We start from the raw sequence: 19,112 nt of genomic DNA on the forward strand, positions 1-19,112 counted from the left end.
ATAAAACACACATGCTCAAACACGCACACTATTACTGGGCCAATGCAGTGAAGCCTCCTACAGGACAGTATGAGAAGGATAACATCAGCAAGGAGAATTTTAACAAAAAAGCAACTGTTCCAAAAAAAAAAAAATCTCTTTCCCATCCCCTCCCTGTTTAACCTCCAAACCATCACACACACCATCACATTCATGTTCCCCCAACAGCCCCAACACATCCAACCAAAACCACGCCCATTCCCTCACAGGGAGTCCACAGTTCATATGAGTGACAGAATTAAAATACAGAATAGAATGTTGGACTTTCATATTCAACTTTATTTCGATGTACTTGTGAGGCAGTGTCTACTTTGATATACTGTACTGTGCAAATTGTAAAAATGATAATGATGGATCACTTTCCTTTAAAATTCACATTCATGGATTGTTGGATCGACAAGATGGGCATCCCTCGTCAGTGATGGTGGAGCAGTCCTGGGCTTGCCCTCTCACCATCGACTGTGATGTCACAGCAGGCCAGCTACCACCCTACCCCTAAAGGGACTTGGGCTCAGATCTTGTTTGGCGCTTCAAGGTCTTAGTTATCAGCAGCAGAGGTTCGCCCACTTCCAACTGTCAAACATACAAGCTAAATGCTATATAGTCAGGCTAATGACAGGGATTGCCGTTCCTGCATAGCTGTCCGTGTTGTAGCTAAATACAGTGGCTCTAAAATATAGAAGCGTGAATCTGAATCTAAGTGAATCTTTTGAGTTTAGTGTAGGCCTACTGCTAGGATAACAAAAAATATGGATTAGTAATCAAAGATTGGCAGTCTGGATCAATCTTGAACGTAGTCTAGGCTTTTATGTTGTACCTTTAACACTTCAGCTGACTGCTTGTAAAACACAAATTCTGAAATATCCGAAGGCCATTCTTGATGATGCAAATCTGCAACGCAATAATCGATCAACCACTACAAGCGCAGTGAGCGTCTGTCTCTGTGCGTGTACGAGTATGTTTGTATGTGTCCATGGTAGAGGTAGTGTGTGCGTGTGTGTCAATGGAGTGTGTGTGTGTGTGTGTGAGGGGAAAGGGGGTCGGTTTGGGCTCAGCTTGCTTGTTTTGGACCACTGTTATCTAAGTGCATAGGCATCTTATTGACAAGGGCCTTCTCTTACTTGCCCTTCAGAGCAGTTACTAATAAACACTGATTATCCTGTGGCAAGTGAATTGTCCCAATTTGAACAACAATTTGACAATGTAAATAAATAACGAAAAAAACTGATAGCATTTAAAAGGGAAAAACCACTGCAGCATTAAAACAGGACAACCTGTTCCCCTTAAAAAATATCCACACCTGTGATCTCAATAGGATGTAAATATAGTTCTTTCTCTGCGATCAACAACGGAACAAAGAAAAGATACAACCCCAAAAAAAAAACGTTTTGGTGACTAATTTAGTGAGCCACTATTTAAGGATTCTATACAACTTTTTAAATGCTATATACTTATCTGAATATATTATTTAATTTCTTTATTCATTTATTTTACAAAATTGTTTGTCTGCGAGGATGTCAGTGAAGGGCCTTTGGGCAAGGGAGGGCAGGGCGTCTTTGGGAGATTGAAGTACACGCTTCTTAAGGAGCAGGCTAAGCTAACAAGCCAACAGCACCCTCTAGTGTCACTTGTGGTTCAACACCAGCGCAGAAGTAAACATCTCGGTATGATATTCAATCCTTCTCGGTCAGCACATACATCAGAGGTGAGGCATTGGGTCAACCACGGACATGTGTCATAACATTTATATTTCAATATTTCAACCCCCCCCCCCCCCCTCCCCTTTACAAATTTGAATGTTATGCTCGACAAAATCGGTGTAGAATCGAAGCTATCCCCGTTCTCGACTGTAAACTTAGTCCGAGTATTAACTGTAGAGAGTTCATGTCCCATAATGACTGGATAACAACCATTGCATCACCTCTGACTGAAACCTTAGATATTACAGACCGAACAAACATGATGAAATGTACAGACGACGGCGGGGCAAGCGCAGGCGAGGGGGGGTAGTCTTGATTCGGAGTGAAGGGCTCTCCCTGGCAGAAGCCTCCTCCAGCTCTCGGATGGGAACTGGCAAGGCGTCCTGTAGCGCGGAGAGATAACGCCAGCTGACACCATGTCCACCTGTTCGGCCTCTCGCGTAGCGTTGCGTTTGGGAAGAGCCAAATGGTAAGACAAGCCAGGAGAAGACGATCATCTGAGTGCCGTTTTAAACCCAACACTCTCTCAATCACAGACTCCCCTAGGGTCTCTTCTGGTCCCGGCCACGTCTGATGAAGGAGCGACGACTCCTCGTCTCCAAAACGTCTCTCCTGAACTCAAACGATCAGAAAAGGAAACGTCAACTCGACACGACGGTACACGGGGATGTATAGGGGGGGGGGGGGGGGGGAGAGAATCTCTGTAATATGTCATAGATGAACAAATGAGTGTTCTGTTGTAGATGTCCCTCCTCGTGCCTGCCTGGCCAGAGCAGCCCGTCAGCCCAGCGCTCCTCCTGTGCCTCGGGGTGCAGTCCCATCTCCCCGCAGTTCTGTCCCACCTTGTCCATTCCCTCCCGTGCATATCCACCATTCAAAAGTCTCTTGGCGACACGGTAAACCTGCCCACGAGCAACATCCGCCACTGTATATATATATATACACACATGAAAATCCTCATTTTCAGAACACACGCGCGTGCGTACATGGGACATTCTGTTGCTCCCCAGCAGAGTGTGTGTGTGTGTGTGTGGGGGGGGGGGGGGAGGGGAGGGGCTCTGCTCCAGTCCAGGAGGGGTCTGGCTAGTCGGAGCTGGCTGGGATGGGCGTCTCCAGCTCCAGCTCCACGGGAGCGGCGGTGAGCTGGAGGTTCCCGAAGCAGGTCTTGCACACGCGGGTGGGCTCAAACAGCTGCTGGCTCGGCACGGGGATCTTCTGGTCGCAGCAGCTGGCACAGAACACATTCCCACAGTTCCTGTAGGGGGAGACAGCGAGGAAGCCTGTTCAGGTGGAGAACTGTATTTGAGTCGAATGCTGGGGGGGGAGTTGGGGGAGGGGGGCACCGTTTAACAACCCAGTGTAAACAATATCCAATTGCACAGGATCTTATTATTCACAGCGGTGGGAGAATGACGCTCCAGGACAGAATCAGAGCGTACCTAACCCCACCTGTTAACCCCCCTGCATACGACCAAGCAGGTAAGTAAATAACTGTGTCCGCCACACACAATGTCAGGTTACCGATGACATCATGCTCACCCAGGAGGTACAGTACGCCCATGCTTCCGCACGCACAACGGCAGCTTGTTCAAGTAACTGTATGCGACTGTACTCGGGAAGCTGAACATGCACCATGGCCCTCAGAGTGTGAGAAAACCCAACCAATTAAATTCACCATGGAACATTAGTCCACCCATGTCACGTACAGTACTGAGGGAACCCATTGAGTGCTGGGGGGGAAGGAGGGGAGGGGGGGGCTTGCCCTGGGGTACAGTCTGGTGAGGTACACTAGCTCTTGGTGTGGTGTGGGGAGGCAAGTTAGTCGATGGTTAATTAATTTAATACGGGTGGCGCAACACTTCATTGATTGGAATGTTCCAGGTGAGAGAACATGCAGAGTAGGCCCTGACACTCATACTAGAAAACACCTCGTTGATTTATGCTGTTGACTGCTATACATGCTATAAGCAGCTTACTGCCCTACATACAGGATCACAAGTCTTCCATACTAAGATAACCCGTCTTACTTCCATACTAAGATCACCCGTCTTACTTCCATTCTAAGATCATCCGTCTTACTTCCATACTAAGATAACCCGTCTTACTTCCATTCTAAGATCACCCGTCTTACTTCCATACTAAGATCACCCGTCTTACTTCCATACTAAGATCACCCGTCTTACTTCCATACTAAGATCACCCGTCTTACTTCCATACTAAGATCACCCGTCTTACTTCCATACTAAGATCACCCGTCTTACTTCCATACTAAGATCACCAGTCTTACTTCCATACTAAGATCACCCGTCTTACTTCCATACTAAGATCACCCGTCTTACTTCCATACTAGAAGCACCTCTTACAGCCATTGTAAATTGCTGCATGTTAATAGTCATTCTGTCACTCATCATGCTTACACATTCCACAGGACAGATGCCCAGTGAGGGCCATCTCTGACAGCTGGGGGGTGCTGGCAGGGGGTGCTGGCGGGAAGCGGGGTGGGGGGGTGCTGGAGGGGTGGGGGTTAGGAGGATGATGTCAACAAAGTATTTGTAGCGATGCAGGGTTAATGGGAAGGGAGGGGGGGGGGGGGCGTGAGAGGGAGGGGGAGGAAGGAGGAGGGGGGGGGGACAGTGGAGTCATATCTCACCAGGCCTCTTGGACAGGCTCTCTGCCACTGTGGAGGAGAGGGGGTAGAGAATGGACAAGAACAGCCATCAGAGACTGACCCGGACCAGACTGGCATCACACTGCTCTCAGGTGTCATCTTAGCTATCCTATCCCATAATAACTGACCATCTCACCCCAAGATTCTGCTTTAATATCACATCAATCTCTTTGTATACTCGTACTGCATATAATTGCAAAATACTTGTCATTGGCTCCAGACTACATACCAACAAATACAGTATAACAACCAATTTTGGGGGGATATTGTGGCCATTGTGTGACTTTTTGTAATGAGACCAAAATTATGCGAGCACATTTAAAGACGCTATCTCTTAACTGGATGATGACTGTAAACATTGCCCAAATTTGCCCTTTGGTACAGATGCTGTAAATCTTATGACCAGCCAAGCCTCTGAAACTAACGTGGCAGTGTGCCGGGGAGGAGGAAGGCCCCGAGGGGAGAGGAAGCAGGGAGGACAGAAACAATATGAGGAAATGAGAAAAGCAGAGAGGAAATGCTCCCATCTGACCGACAGGCAGAAAGCACCCTTGGGGGACAGATATTGCCTTTCGTGAGAGCTCTGGCACGAGGACAGGGATAGGCATTAAAATAACAGGAATGTGTTGTGGAAGATAGCCCTGCCTAGAAGTGGCAAGAGTTAAAAGACAAGTTCCATTGTCGTTCATCCAATCTGCCAGAGAGGTTTGAAAGTGAAGGAGCTCAATGACAAGGTGGTGCGTGGAAACTTGCAGGCCCAAACACACCGTGAGACAGCTCTCCACGAAAGAAGCATTGACAGGAAATGAAACGGATCACCCAACCAGCTCTCAACAAAGCAAGAGGTCTATGTGTGTCCTAAGGGGGCAAAGCCTGATTCCAGCTAGCCTGCGAGAAGGGAGAGAAGCCTGTGTTGTTTACCTGCAGTGATGTTTCCTGGCAGCCAGCCAGAACCTACTCTCACACCCGTAGCACTGGGCTGCCAAGTGGTCCGGGTACCAGCGGGTCACCTGCAAACAGCAGCCACATCTCAGTACCTCACTCAGCCCAAGCTGCCACTAACTCTCTGGTCTGCTTTGTCTGTTAGCCCCCGCCCCCAGACCCCCTCCCGGAGGTGGGCCCCTGTGAAGGCAGCTCACCTCAGCGTCCTGCTTGTCCACCTGCTCCCAGCTGGCCTCGGAGAACAGCTCGGTGCTGCAGCGCGACATGCAGTTGGGGTCCATGCTGTACTCCGAGTCCGTCATCGAGGTCTGAGGGAAGAGAGAGAGACAGGTCAAGTTAGCCTGTCGCTGAACAGAGTTTGCGTTTGTTTGACTGAGTGTCGGCAGCCGTACCAGCTCGTCCCCCATGTCCCCGTTGAGGCGCAGGGAGCCCCCGTGCTGGCTCTCCAGGCGGCTCCACAGCTCCTGCACCTGCCTCCTCAGAGTCTCCACCTCCATCTGGTGGCCCGCCTCGATCTGCCGCAGCCGCTGTTGGATGACGTCCGTGTGCAGGGTGAGGCCGTCGTCGTCCAGGAGGCTGCGCCCTCCGGCCGGCTGCTCGGGGCTGGAGGCGGGGCGCCCCAGCAGGGCGTGGAGGCAGCGGTGCTGGGAGCCCCGGGGGTGGGGGGTCAGCGAGCCGCAGCTGGCCTGGGACACCTGCCTGCTGAGGGGGGCGCGCTCCCCGTTCACCCGGGCCCAGTTGGGCTCGCCGTCCAGGCTGCCGCCGTTGCACAGGCTGTGCTCGGCGCTGGCCGGCTGGAAGGCACTGAGGGAGGGCCGCTTGCTGCCGCCGTTTAAAGTCCTGGAGGCCCACGGCTCGGCCAGCCCGTTCTCTCTCCTGGGGCAGGGCGGCTGGCTCCTGCCCTCGGCGCAGGGCTCTGGGGTGTGGTTGGCTGGGACCTGGGGTGGGGATGGGGGCCGGATGCAGGCTTCTTCAGTTAAAGTCTCTGTGGAGCTCTCCATGAGGGAGGGCCTCTTATCAGGGGGCTCCAGGGGCTCTGGGAGGGCGGTGCTGGAGTCGGGGTCTGTGCAAGGGTTCTCTCCCGCCTCTGGTTCCTCGGGTGTCCTCTCTCCAAAGCCATTGGTCATAGTCCTGTGGGTGTCGGGGGCTGGCTGGGCTGTGCTGGGCGGACTGGGGCTGTCGTCGGTCTCCTCTGGGTCGGTGCGGTTCTCCAGGACCTGCTCCACTGGCTCCTGGGCCTCCGCAGCGGCCTCCTCCTTCTCTTCTGGGCATGCAGGGGGCTGGGGAGGACTGGCCGGGGGCACGGGGGGCTCCCCTGGGGAGGACGTGCCATTCTGTGGATGGTGACCATTACTGAGAGGCTCTGCTGGTGGAGCCTCAACACCATTGACTTTAGCATATTTATCAGTCTCAATAACATTGGCGTTAGCCTCCTTCTCCTTCTCTCCTCCAATAGCGACGCTAGCAGCCTGGGCTAGGGCGGCGCTGGCCTCCTCCTTGGTGGCCTCGTGGAGGATGTTCACCATCTGACCCTCGGCCACTCCCCCCGCCACGGACAGCTCCGCCTCCTCGGCAGACTCTGCGGCCGCAGGCTCCGCCCCCTGCTTCGGCTCCGTCTGCGGCCCTGGTGGGCCTTCCTCCTCCGGGGCGACCGGCTCCCCCGCCGGAGGCCCCGCGCCGGGCTGGCTGCAGGCCCGACCCTCCTGCTCCTGGGTCCCCTCGGGCCCCACAGCCATGTTGACCTCCAGGGAGCGCCGGTGGTCCTGCCACTTCTCGTTCAGGCTCGGGTCACTGGAGCGCCGGTTCGGGGCCGGGCTGGATCCCAACTCACACGCGCTGGGAAGGTTATCAAACGAGCGGGTTTTCGGACGTCTTTCGGGTCAGTATGTGATGGAGGGGGGAAAGGGGAGAAGAATTTTGCTGATTAGCACATGGAAATTGCCCTTTCATTGCAAAAACAATGAACCTTTGAGTCTTTGAGGCCTTATGATTGAGGCTGTGCTACGTGCACATGATCAGTTAATCATTCGAGAATGTTTAGGCTCAAGAGATGCATATCCATGAATAGGAAATATGGGGCAAAGCATAGTTCATGTGATTGAGAAGATGATTGAAGATTAACCTTAACAACCCACTGTTATCCCTGCAGCTCTTGAATCAAGACAGGAGTAATAGAATCCATAGAACATGCAAAGCATTGTTGATGATGTCATCTGTTAAGCCCTAGGAGAGCAGAGCGGTGTTGTCGCCCAGGCGACGGAGGCGGCCCCTGGGCGTGTCTTACATCAGTGAGAGGCTCACCTGCCCAGAGGTGCATCCTCGGGGTTGGCACCTGGCACGGGGTAGGGCGCGCACGAGTCGTCCGAGGGGGTGGTGGGGGAGGAGCTAGGCAGGTAGACCGCGGTCCACAGCATCAGGTTACGCACGTGGCAAACTGGGTGGAGCACCTGGGAGAAGGACCGGGTTTTAGATAAAGCAGGGAGCCCACGAATAGAGAAAAAGACAATGGGAGAACTCAAAGTATGTAGGGCGAATGACAACACAAAAGACCACAGAAATGTAGCTTTATGGGATCATAAATCTGACTCTAAAACCATCAACAATAAAATAAACATAGGGGAAATATTCCCCCGGGGGCGTTCTCAGTGTAATGGTCTCTCCACTGTACAGTACACAAGGCGTGGAGGAATGTTCTAGTCTAAAAACGGGGACACGGGGTGTAAACGTACGGTTTCGGAGTGGGAGGAGTAGAGCATGTTCCTCAAGGCGCGGTAGGCTGGTCGCAGCAGAGACCACACGGAGCAGGTCCTCTCCCGAACATGGCGGTCCTCTCTCTCCTTCCCACTGTTGCACAGGAACGTGCCGAACAGACAGGAGTAGGAGTGCTGCACCAGTTTTACCTGCACACACAGGAATGCAAACAGACATGTTTGAACTTGCTAAAACCTACTGTATCGCGGGCTCACAGACAGAATCAAACTTAACCCTTGTGCTGCCTTCGGGTCATTGTGACGTATCATTTGCACTGATGCAAATACAAACACTCAATATGTACACTGACCAGAAAGGCCTCGTTAAACTCAAAAGAGCATGGGAACTGCCTCTGCAGCTGGTGCACACAGTCCAGCCACTGCAAGAAGACCGGGCAGCGCTCGTTCAAGTCCTCCGAGTTGTCCCCGTGACCACAGCGGTCTGCAAACTTGTGACCAAAATCCAGCCACTCGGTCTCCACCAGCACCTGGAAGCCCTGGACAAATAATTACATGTTAGATTACCACATGACAAATGTGTGGCCCCTCCCTCCCCCTGAGGCCCATCCCCCTTTTCCCTGGGTCTCCTCCCACTTTTCCCAGTGGCTCCTCCCCCCTCACCAAAATGCCGTGAGATTTCGGCTGCCGAGATCCGGCCAGTACGCTAAAAATGTATGCATTAGGGTTAGTCAAGATAGAGAGGGTAAAAAAACAGCATGGGCAGTTCAGAAGTGAGATGACACTCACGCTAGGGCTCCTCTTCCCCAACAGTGACCCTGCCCCCTGTGGTCCCACCTCCTTTCCCTGAGGCTCCTCCCCCCTGGCCTAGTGGCCCCTCCCATCTCACCTAAATTCAGCAAATTTCGGCTGCCTTGCCGAAAAAATTTGACAACAGCCTTCCTGGAATCAAACATTTAACCTTTTACGAGACAGCTTCCCTCTCCTATGAGCCATTGGGACTGTTAAGATGTGGTCACTGCTCTTGGGTACTTCACTTAATGGGGAAAGCACTTCCAACTCTAAAACTTTTTGGGGAAGGTCAAAAACAGACTGGAGGGAATTGAACCCTGGTCCACAAATTACATGGTACACGCTCTTAACCAGTGAGCTACCATGGCTCCAAGAAGACACAACAACATTTATAATACATCTTTCAAGTAAAATGGGCTGTTCCTAAGGATAAACTTTCTTTCTACAAAAAGGCAAAGCACTGCCGTGATGGCCCAATGGATAAGCACACACAACCTGCTGGCAGAAGCCCAAAGCATGGTGGCCCGGTCTCAAATTCCTGCTCATGTGGGTTTTGTCACATCGTCAAATAAAAGATAAAAGAAGCTGAGAAGCCATCTTTATTTTAAAAGTGAGCTTTCTTTAGGGATGCACGATGTAGAAAGTTCCGATAAGAAAATGTGGCCGATAAATTGAAGCCGATAAATTATGGATTATATCCGCCTGTTGAACCAGGTTGAAATCTGATCAAAGAAAGATGTTTTATGCAGTTAAGGTTTTAATAAAAGAACCAAATAATATTTGGTACAGATCAGTGAAGACAGATGAGGAAAGGGGAGGTGAGGAAATGCAGGAAACGAGAACCTTCCAGAAAGTAATAGCAACGTGCGAACAATAAAAAAGGAAAAAAAACACACAACAAAACCAACACTTAGTTCTTTACTGTTAGTATTCAACTTCAAGTTGATGCACATAGCGTAAGCGACAGATCTCCAGCCCTCGGGCACACCACAGCCCACCTCGATGGTGCGGTAGTAGGGATCCAGCAGCAGCTTGGACAGGGCGGCGATCTGGGGCGTGCGGTCCCAGCCGTCGGAGCAGTGGACCAGGACGGGCCGGCGGTCGCGGTCTACAGCGTTTACCACCAGCAGGGCGGCCTTCAGCAGCAAGGACAGGTGCTGCAGCCACTTGGTGCTCTCCAGAGCCGACAGCCAGCTGCCACAGAGAGACACAAGTCACGCGCCGCTCTCCCGAAAGTCACACAGTCACGACGTGTCTGGACCCAGAGCACTTAAACACACTCCTCAGTGTTTGTGTGTGTGTGTCTGGTCTAAGGTGCCAGAGCCCTCTTACATGTATTGTCTTAATGGATATCACAAAAGTTACAGATTCAAGTAAATATTAGAAGCTGTTTCGAGTGATTCCTTATTTGCTTTGCCCTCCTCATATTGCCTTTGACCCCTGTTTGGAGAAGCTGGACCTCTTATTATTTCAGAGTACTTCAAACAATGTGCTCTTGATTCAAAAGGAGTCAGCATGATTCAATTACAAATTACCCGGTGGAATCTGTGAGCGCAGTTGGAAATAGATCTCTACGTTTGGGGCTGGGCCAGCTTGCGAAAATCACACCCAGATGTGGAGCCAAGGCCATAACACAGCTGGGATTGCCAGTTATTCCAGTTACTGCTCAGTCACTCCAGCACAGTAGACTCCTGCATGTCTGCTATTAACCAGGACCAGAGCAGGTCCCACTGTGGATAGGACTGACTGACAGTGACTGACTGACTGACTTTCTTGTTGGCTGGCTGATTCAGCCAGAACTTACTTGGCTGGGTCAGGCATCTGGGTGCAGAGAAAGCGCAGAGACTGGAAGCTCTTGCGTATGGAGTGGATGTTGGCCATGCCCATGAACACCACCTCACAGTTGGGGTAGTACTCTGGAGAGAAAACAAGAAGGGTGGGAGTCAGCCGAACAACAACAAACACCTGGACGGGGGTGGGGGGGGGGGGTGGGGACAACATCCTGACGGAGCCACGCTAGGACATGCAGGAGTGAGAGGTGGGCAGTCTTACCTGGGCACTCACAACCCCCGCCCTTGGCCCGGTTGGCCACCGCGGCGGCGTAGGAGCGGGCGTCCAGGATGAGCAGCTTGTGGGGCTGGATAGCCAATGTCTCCACCTCCGAGCTGTTGGTCATGGAGGACTCTGCACAGGCAGAAAACAAGAATACCCTTTTATCTATATAGGCTGTCACACCCAACTTTAATTTCAAGATGATTCCGATGGATGGTCGGATCGACGTAGTCGTTCACATTAAACCGTGTTGTGAGATCCGACCGCTCACAGAAACACAGTGAAACCCTTCCCCCCGACATGTCCCGACAAGCCGTGCATCTCAACCGAAAAGATAGCACGGGCGTGTCTGTGCGGGAGCACTTCCACGCGTTGCGGCGGACTAACCGAAGTCCGTGTCGCCCAGGTCCGTGCCGTTGGTGTAGGAGCCGTTGGTCAGGTGTTTGCGGGCGCCGCCGCCCTCCACCGTGGCCGGCGTCACGGCGCAGGCCTTGGCGATGGACTGGACCAGGTGCTCGTCGTCTGCGTTCCTCCAGCCCCACCAGCTGACCTCCGGCTGGCCACAGCGGGCGATCACAGCCCCTGTGCTCTGGTGCCTGGAGGGGGGAGGAGGCATGGGACAGTCAGCAGCGAGACAACAACAGGCTCCACTGTATCAGTCTAAAAAAACGCCCAAATAAACATACAACACAGATCTCTTTTAAGTTATTCGTTCTTTTTTGGTGTTTTCTATGAGCTGTCAGACTGACCTGTACACCACAGCAGGGAATCTCTTCCAGGAGCGGAAGGCTGCCACGTTCTCCAGCTCCTTGTCAGTGATCCAGGCAGGCACCAGGAGCTGCTGAGGGTAGCTGGCACACAGCCTGACCACGCCAGGGGACAAACGGGCACAGGGGAGGGGGGAGGGGGGGTTAGACAAGGAGACGAGGGCTGCAGGAGCGAGTGGTGCCTTGAACTAAAGCCTCTGTCCACCGACACTGAATCCATGGGTCAGAGCCCTTATCTGTGGAAAACTTTCTCTGCGTTGAAGGACATTCGCACAACCACGCTCTGTATCACACACGTGGGATTAACTGTGCGGGGCGTGCCAAACCCGCAGTGAGGAGAAAGGCACAATTATCATCACAGCAGTGCTCTTGTCAGGCTGCCGGGCTAATCAGATGGTGCAGGGAACTGTGCGCTGGTACCTGAACTTGCTGTTGATGTCAGATATCCTCCAGGCGTTGTGAGTGTCGAAGCCCATCCTCTCCACCTCGTTCTTGAACCAGGAGGTCACATGCTCCCCTGAAAGGCAAGAGGACACGATGGCGGATGGTGAGATAACGCGGGGGGAGAAGGAAATACGCCCCCCCCCCCGGTGCGGCGGGGGTCGGAGGTCGCCGTGGTTCCTTACCTGGTCGGCACTGTTCCCCGTGCTGCTCCTTCTCCCCGGCGTACACGTCCACACACCAGGCGTGGAAGGCGAAGGAGAACAGGTCCTCCAGGCGGGAGGGGGGGCGCACCACCAACGCCAGGCGCTTCAGCCACTCCTGGCACTGCTCGAACGTGGAGAACTGGCACCTGGGGGCGACAGGAGCATTGACGTCACGTGACGAATCCAAACAAATACATGCATACGCAAGAATGCGAGTGTTTCTGAAAATAGGCCTGTGGAGAGGAAGTGTGTGTGTGTGTGTGTGTTTTGGCACGTGACGCCGGTCGTACCTGACGACTTTACAGTCCTTGCAGGTGACGTGGAGCTGGAACATGTCGCGGCATTCTGCGCTCTCGATGAGCTGCAGGGGAACCTGTGGCGGGGAGGACAGAAAACGCTGAGACGGGCAACCTGGAGCCACAATGTCCGCCTTGGCTTCTCACACCAAAACAGAGCAGCGTGTGCTTCAAACTGGCCTTGCCATAGGACACCCTCACACCAGCACAGAGCCAATCACATGCCGTCAATGCCAGTGAAGTGTCTTCACTGTTATTGTCTGAGCATGAAGCCAGTCAGGACCGCATGTATTAGAGGTGTTGACTCAGGTTTTCAACCTCTCCTCAATTCACCTTACTGTATGCATGCCTGCGGGTTCCTATTACCCTATAGTTAGCATGACACCCTCTCATCTGATCTATGCAAATACACCTGCAGCTGTTTCCGGCTGTAACCATATGAATTTTGGAGTAGATTTTGAATACGGGCATACTTAAATACATCCATCACGTCCTCTACTTTTACAATGTGTTACGTGTGTTTCAAAAGCAAAACAGGAGCACAAACACAAAACACACTCCGGTCTGCGGTGACAGTTTAGACAGCAGTGTGACTGTTTGAAGTGTTTTCACACTGGGACTGAAGCCATGCAGGATGGGCAGGCAGCGACCCGTCGGTCAGCACACACGCGGTTGCCGTGTCGACCAGCCCAGCCTGTGGGCATCACGCCGTGCAGTTTCTGCCGGGTACTTACTGACACCTCACAACAACAATTCTGATATCCGACACAAAACAGAGAGGGGACCATGAAAGAAACAAAAGAAGAGGGGGGGGGGGGGGGGGGGCATGGGGGTTAAAGCGGTGTGGATCTGCTGCCGCCTCACATTCCTGACGTTCTAACACCCCTGCCGTCCTCTTTCAATTCCTGATCTCTAATCTACAGCGCCAATCTGGCCGCTGCCAAAATTCCTCGTGTGTTTGTTAACGGCCGCGCCCCCCTCCCCCCCCCAGCCCCGCCCCCCGCCCCGCACCCCCTCGGTACCTCCCACCCCACTGGCAGACCTGCGGCGGCTGAAGCCGTGGCATGTGATGCAGACGCCTCGCAGTGCTGTTCAGATATGTGAGAGGACAAAATCACACTGTTTCCAGGGAGTGGAAAGGCCGCCTGAAACTAGATTTAGTCTATTACCCACACGCGTCACAAGCACGTGTGCACAGTGGAAAACTATAAGGTGTGGGGCGGCTTGTATCGACTTAGGTTTAGATCTAATAGTCCGAGAATGTTGTGTGACGGGTCTATTTTCCTCTGAAATGTTCCTGATTCATACATCTGCAGAGGAAACCTTTCCTGAGTGTTACATGGATAAGCCAGTGCAACACTTCAACAACAGTAAATCCAACTGCTAATTCAATTTGGAGCAAAACAGAGTGGGATGAGCTACAACTATACAGCAGCCCTCTCTTTCATTAAAAGGGAAGTTTTAGTCTCACTGAGAAGACAAGAGTAATGGGGATGTTCAGCAAAGAACCAACCGCGGGTAACAAAGCCGGTCTCTCTGTGTGTGTATGTGTGTGTGTGTGCGCGCGCGTGTGAAAAGGGCGGAAGTGTTGTGCATCCCCGACGGAATCGTGGCCACCATGGCAACGGCGAGTGAAAAAGGGGAAAGCTGAACGACCGAGTGAGACAAGAAGAGAGCGGCTCAGTGGAGTCTATCTATCACCAGGACCGGCCCTCCATGCCCTCTGCAGACAGCCTGGCCCAGCACAAACCCCAGGAACACTGAGCTGCGTGCTCCATTCATACATGAAAGGCCACCGGCTGACAAAGACTGGAGGGTGGCTCATGGGGGTTCGAGAAGCTACCGTACGAGAGAAGCTGTCGAGGCATTTTGTTCTCGTGAACGCCGTGCGTTTTTAGAAACCCTTTTCAGAGGTCTCTTCACTCTTCGGATGACGTCGGCACTTACATTGACGACGGACTCTTTGAACTTGATGTGGAGCCGGTAGGTGGACAGGGAGATGACGGCGTCCTCGGCTCTGCCCACGTACAGCGTGGACTCCCCGTGCAGCTCGGAGTAGGGCACCTGGCACGGCGGGGGAGGAAATGGGAGTCAGAGATACCGTTTACGACGGGGGGGAAACCGGGGCCTCATAAACCCAGCCTCGTGTAACTGGAACAGTGCATCGTATAGAGAGGTCTGAGGTACGTTGGCCAACTCAACAACTGCTTGTGCAGCACGTGTAGATCGTGTTGTGGTAACTGTGCTGGCTCTCGGTGCTAGGCAGGCCGCTACACTCACCTGTAGGTCTTCCTCCTCCAGAACTGGGGACTTCTTGGGGAAGATCTGATTGGCCTGGATGCACTCCAAGCTCTGCTGCCCCTCCTCCTCCTGCGAGCGAGGAGTCAGTGAGAAAGAAAAAAATATATGAAGTTGGGTGTCACCAACTCATTGTTCTAGTTTTAAGACCTCGCTAAGCTTTTTACAGGAATTTCCATACACGGTCAGTTCACTAAGTAAAACACACCCAAACATCATCCACAAACAGCTTATTTTTCTACAACTGAACGACACAAAACATACAGTACGAAATAAAATGATATTTGAAAAGGGTAGGGCTTTTGAATCCAACTGGTGTGCTCAATCATCCGTGTACACTATCCCAGTCATCTCCACCCACAGACACCAGCCTGAAGTCTACCACAGAGCCCTTCTTCACGTCGACCATTAGACCATGTCTGTGTCCTCCAGGCTTGCACACTCAAGCACAAACTATCATAAGTCATCTATTTACGCCTGTGCGTCTTAAATAAATTACAGGTCTATATTTAATTTCGGAGGGCCTATTGAATTATGGTCGCCTTTGATTTCAACTGGGCTATGTTTGCCAACTGTCTTCCTTAGTGGCAAGCGTGAGGGTACGTTGCGTAATCCACCACTATGTAATGAGAGTGTTTAAATGAAATGTCTAAGAAATGTCATGAAGACATTTCTTAGATGATGAGAGACATTTTCTCCACTTTACCCCCCAATGCTTGGTCTTTACGGTCGATTTGAACAGGCCCCTCAAGCCCAGGGGACATTCTGTGATTGGGCGAGCCCAGAGCATGACACAGCAGGCTCACACACAGAGAGAGATCAGGCTGGTCCACAGAGATGACAGATAAAAGACCGGGGCAGCAGATCCTGCTAGCTCAGCGCCACCACCGTCTGTGCGCCAAGCTGACATGGACAGTTGGCATGGCTAGAGCAACTCTGCTGGGGCCAGCCAACTAGAGGGAGGCAACTAGACCTCAAACACACACACACACACAACCTGGTTTATGATTGACTTAGACCGTATCTGCTATCACGTAATATTTCTCCATATCCTTCTCCCGCTGAAATGTCTCCAGTCTAAATAAAAAACAATCTGCACCGACAACAGTTTGTGTGGAACTATGACACTGTGGACGTCAGACAGGAACAGGCCCTGCTACAGAGAGCTGATTGGAGGGTAAAAATCAATGGAGAGTTTCCGATTCGGCACACAGCACACAGGACAAGTTGCTGTAATTGTTGTCAAATAGGACCTTGATGAAAACACACATTACCATGGCCCCAGTGAAGGAGTGTGGGTCACTGGATAAGGAACACAGGTCTTCCTCACTGGAGCCAAAACTCTGCCTGCAAGAGAAGAAACGAAAGGAAGCAAAGATAAATAACAATGTTAATAACATACCCCCATAACATAACAATGCCCCACCCCACCCCAGAACAATCCATTCGCATTGCAACAAAACAGGAAAACTTTGTTGAACCTAACCTATCATCCGAAAGGTCGATGTGTTCACTTCAAAACTCTTATCAACCCTCACCATACTGATGAAAGGTACCAATTGAAACTGGAGAACAGGGGTGGTGCCGGTGCGACACCAAGACCTACCAATCACAAGAAGCTGGAGAGGGGGTGTTATCCTGATGATCCTGTTGTGGTAGTACCGGTTAGAGCAAGGGCATGTAATTCTGCAGCAAAAAAAGAAAGAAAGCATGGCATGAACAAAATAGTTTCACCTGCAAACTCTAAACATCGCAAACAGTACACGCTGTTCACTTCACCTCTCAATCTACAATAGGCCTTTTCATTCGCTGGGAAATGTAGCTAGCTTGGTGGTTACAGAAGGCTGGAAGTGAGGTGAGAGACACCATTTAAATACATTGGTGAAATGGAAAAGTGCATTTGAGAAATTTGGATCTTGGGGCAGTCCGTCCACTGTCCACACATCCAACAATGAACTAGACAATCAATCAAGCCAAATTGCCATGCACTCAAAACATATAATACCAGATTAAAACAATAGTCTTTTCAGATACAGACGAGTCTCAGTTTTTTCTCTTCCAATTGACTTACAGATGCAGCGGTAAGAGCAAATATCCTGACTTGAAAGGGCATGTCTCCATAAGCTGAGTTAGAATCATCTGCGAGATTTGGATGAAGGCCATATGAACAGTTCCCAACGCATGCAAATATAAACTATCATAATCCACAGAACATGAACATGCAAAAATATTAATAAAGAGGATGACACCAGATCACTGCAGTGAATAAAGGGGTCAGGACTTCACACACCTGGGGCTTTTAAGATGCCATTGGTTTTCTTAGCTGTGAGTAATAGTCCTCATATTCCATATTAATATAAGCCCCTTTAAATTGACGAAAAGTGCAGTCTTGGGAGGTTATCACTCATTCACCTAACCAGGCACACACATCACTGCTGACACTGACTGATAAAGCATATCTATGACATGCACTCCAGTAAGCTGCGTGCGCGGACACACGGTTGTGTTTACTTCAGCTGGCTCATGACCCACAGCTCCGTCTGGCTGTGTTCAGAGTCACACATCCAGCACAGTCTAAGCCCCTTACAGCCTCAGTCCTGTCCCGTGACAACCATGCATCTGAACCTGCAGCACTTCACAAACCCTGCATGCAATAATATGGCTTAATACGTCTCTTGAAACAGCCCTGTTCAATGCAATCACTGGGTCCATGGAGACGCCTTCCAATTAAAGTAGCTAGAGCTAAGAATGAAACACGTAAAAAATAAATCAACTTATAAAAAGTTTCCTTTCATCAACTTACTTGCAAGACAGCAAACCATTTACTGCAACCAACTTGCTCACCGGGATTTTTAAGTCTTTACGACTTCATAAAGAGAAATGGTTGTGTATTGCACAAAAGTCAATCATATACGGCGCTAGCTAACTACGATTACAGCCTTAAACGAAAGTTGTTGTTACTGTAGTTAGTTACAGTGTAGTAGCCAAGTTCGCTAGCGAACGTTCGGCTATAACCCATTGACTCGACTATAAGGTTACAGTACCTAGCACCAGATTTCAAGCTAGCCGACTAGCTATCAATCTACTTTATTCATCGTTTAATTAACGTTAGCTAACAGGCTAGTCAATCGAAACAATGCCTTACTACTAGCACACTGCCATACTACACTAGTAGAACTAGAACTGGCTCAGTTAGCTAGCCTACAGTACCCATATAGACAACCTAACGAAAGCTAGTTAGCTAGCTTCTTCTCGTTGTTGATATTAATGTTACTGTATGGCGTGCAAGGCACAATTTGTATTAAGAATACATTGTAACGGGTGTAAATTGCTTTCTTCTTCTGAACTTGCTAATTAGCAAGCGATGGGTGTCGCTAACTAGCTTATAGAGTTCTGGCATTTTCTAGTAGACAAGTGACAGAGAGCTAGTGCTAAGCTAACTAGACTAGCTTGAACTGTTTTTGTTGTTGTTATGAGATGGAGGGCGGACCCCAAACGGAGGCCTCTGCTATGTCAAAATACACCGAAGCAGGGAGACAACCGGTGGACTCACCGACAGGGAAGGAATGAGAATCTAAAAGCCAACGATTCGGTCGATAATCCGTGCACAAAAATTGCGATAAATTAGCCTTAAATGAATAAACATTAGTCATATCCGAGGCCAGTTTAAATTCGTCCCGTTGTAGAGCCGAGTCGCCATCGCCGCAAATCTCCAACCCAATATTACTGCGTGACGTGAGAGCGTATCTAACGTCCTTACGTTACATCAGGACGGGGGAGGGGCATTGAACCAGACCACGCGAACATGTAAACAAACAAGTTCACAGTCCCAATCCCCGAATCCTTTTGATAAAATGTATTTAGCACAGGGCGAAACCGTGTTGGCTTATTGTTGATCTGTAGGCTATGCATACATTGTGTTTGTGTGTGTGTACTACAATTTTTGTGTCTACGTGTTGCAAACAAAAACACAACACACAAAGGATCTTATACAATAATGTATTGAATGATAGCTTGATACATGATTCCAAGAGGCTTGGCATACTACTTGATCAATTATTTAACATCTCTCAAACCTTGAAACATGTAAAATATGAGATATTGAGAGTCTTAGTGACATTATTTGAACTGTTGGCTCACAGTTAGACAATCAAAGCACTTCACTTGGTATCCCTTGTGATAACGTAATTTTAAGTCATCATA

At 50.7% G+C, this 19,112-nt stretch overlaps 1 protein-coding gene across 7 annotated transcripts; it reads right to left on the minus strand.

Moving 5' to 3' along the window:
• Positions 1-297: 297 nt before the first annotated feature.
• On the minus strand, positions 298-18,633 carry mtmr3 (myotubularin related protein 3). 7 transcript variants are annotated; one of them, XM_062454973.1, is made up of 23 exons: positions 18,463-18,633; positions 16,981-17,048; positions 16,516-16,595; positions 16,183-16,256; positions 14,892-14,983; positions 14,559-14,675; positions 13,346-13,366; positions 12,606-12,688; positions 12,295-12,461; positions 12,089-12,185; positions 11,651-11,764; positions 11,289-11,497; positions 10,902-11,033; positions 10,654-10,765; positions 9,848-10,043; positions 8,411-8,596; positions 8,079-8,249; positions 7,651-7,796; positions 5,742-7,221; positions 5,547-5,657; positions 5,329-5,417; positions 4,390-4,416; positions 298-2,994 (listed from the first exon to the last, which is right to left on the minus strand). In XM_062454973.1, exons 4-23 carry the CDS (start codon positions 16,184-16,186, stop codon positions 2,823-2,825), a joined length of 3,726 nt encoding a protein of 1,241 aa, XP_062310957.1. In that variant the 5' UTR covers positions 16,187-16,256; positions 16,516-16,595; positions 16,981-17,048; positions 18,463-18,633; the 3' UTR covers positions 298-2,822. The 7 variants fall into 7 exon arrangements, with proteins under 7 accessions (XP_062310957.1, XP_062310955.1, XP_062310956.1 ...); XM_062454971.1 differs by lacking the exon at positions 16,981-17,048; XM_062454972.1 differs by lacking the exon at positions 16,981-17,048 and having other exon boundaries at positions 14,892-14,975; positions 16,175-16,256.
• Positions 18,634-19,112: the final 479 nt, after the last annotated feature.

Source organism: Osmerus eperlanus, chromosome 28 (assembly GCF_963692335.1).
Source record: "Osmerus eperlanus chromosome 28, fOsmEpe2.1, whole genome shotgun sequence".
NCBI classification, from domain to species: domain Eukaryota; kingdom Metazoa; phylum Chordata; class Actinopteri; order Osmeriformes; family Osmeridae; genus Osmerus; species Osmerus eperlanus.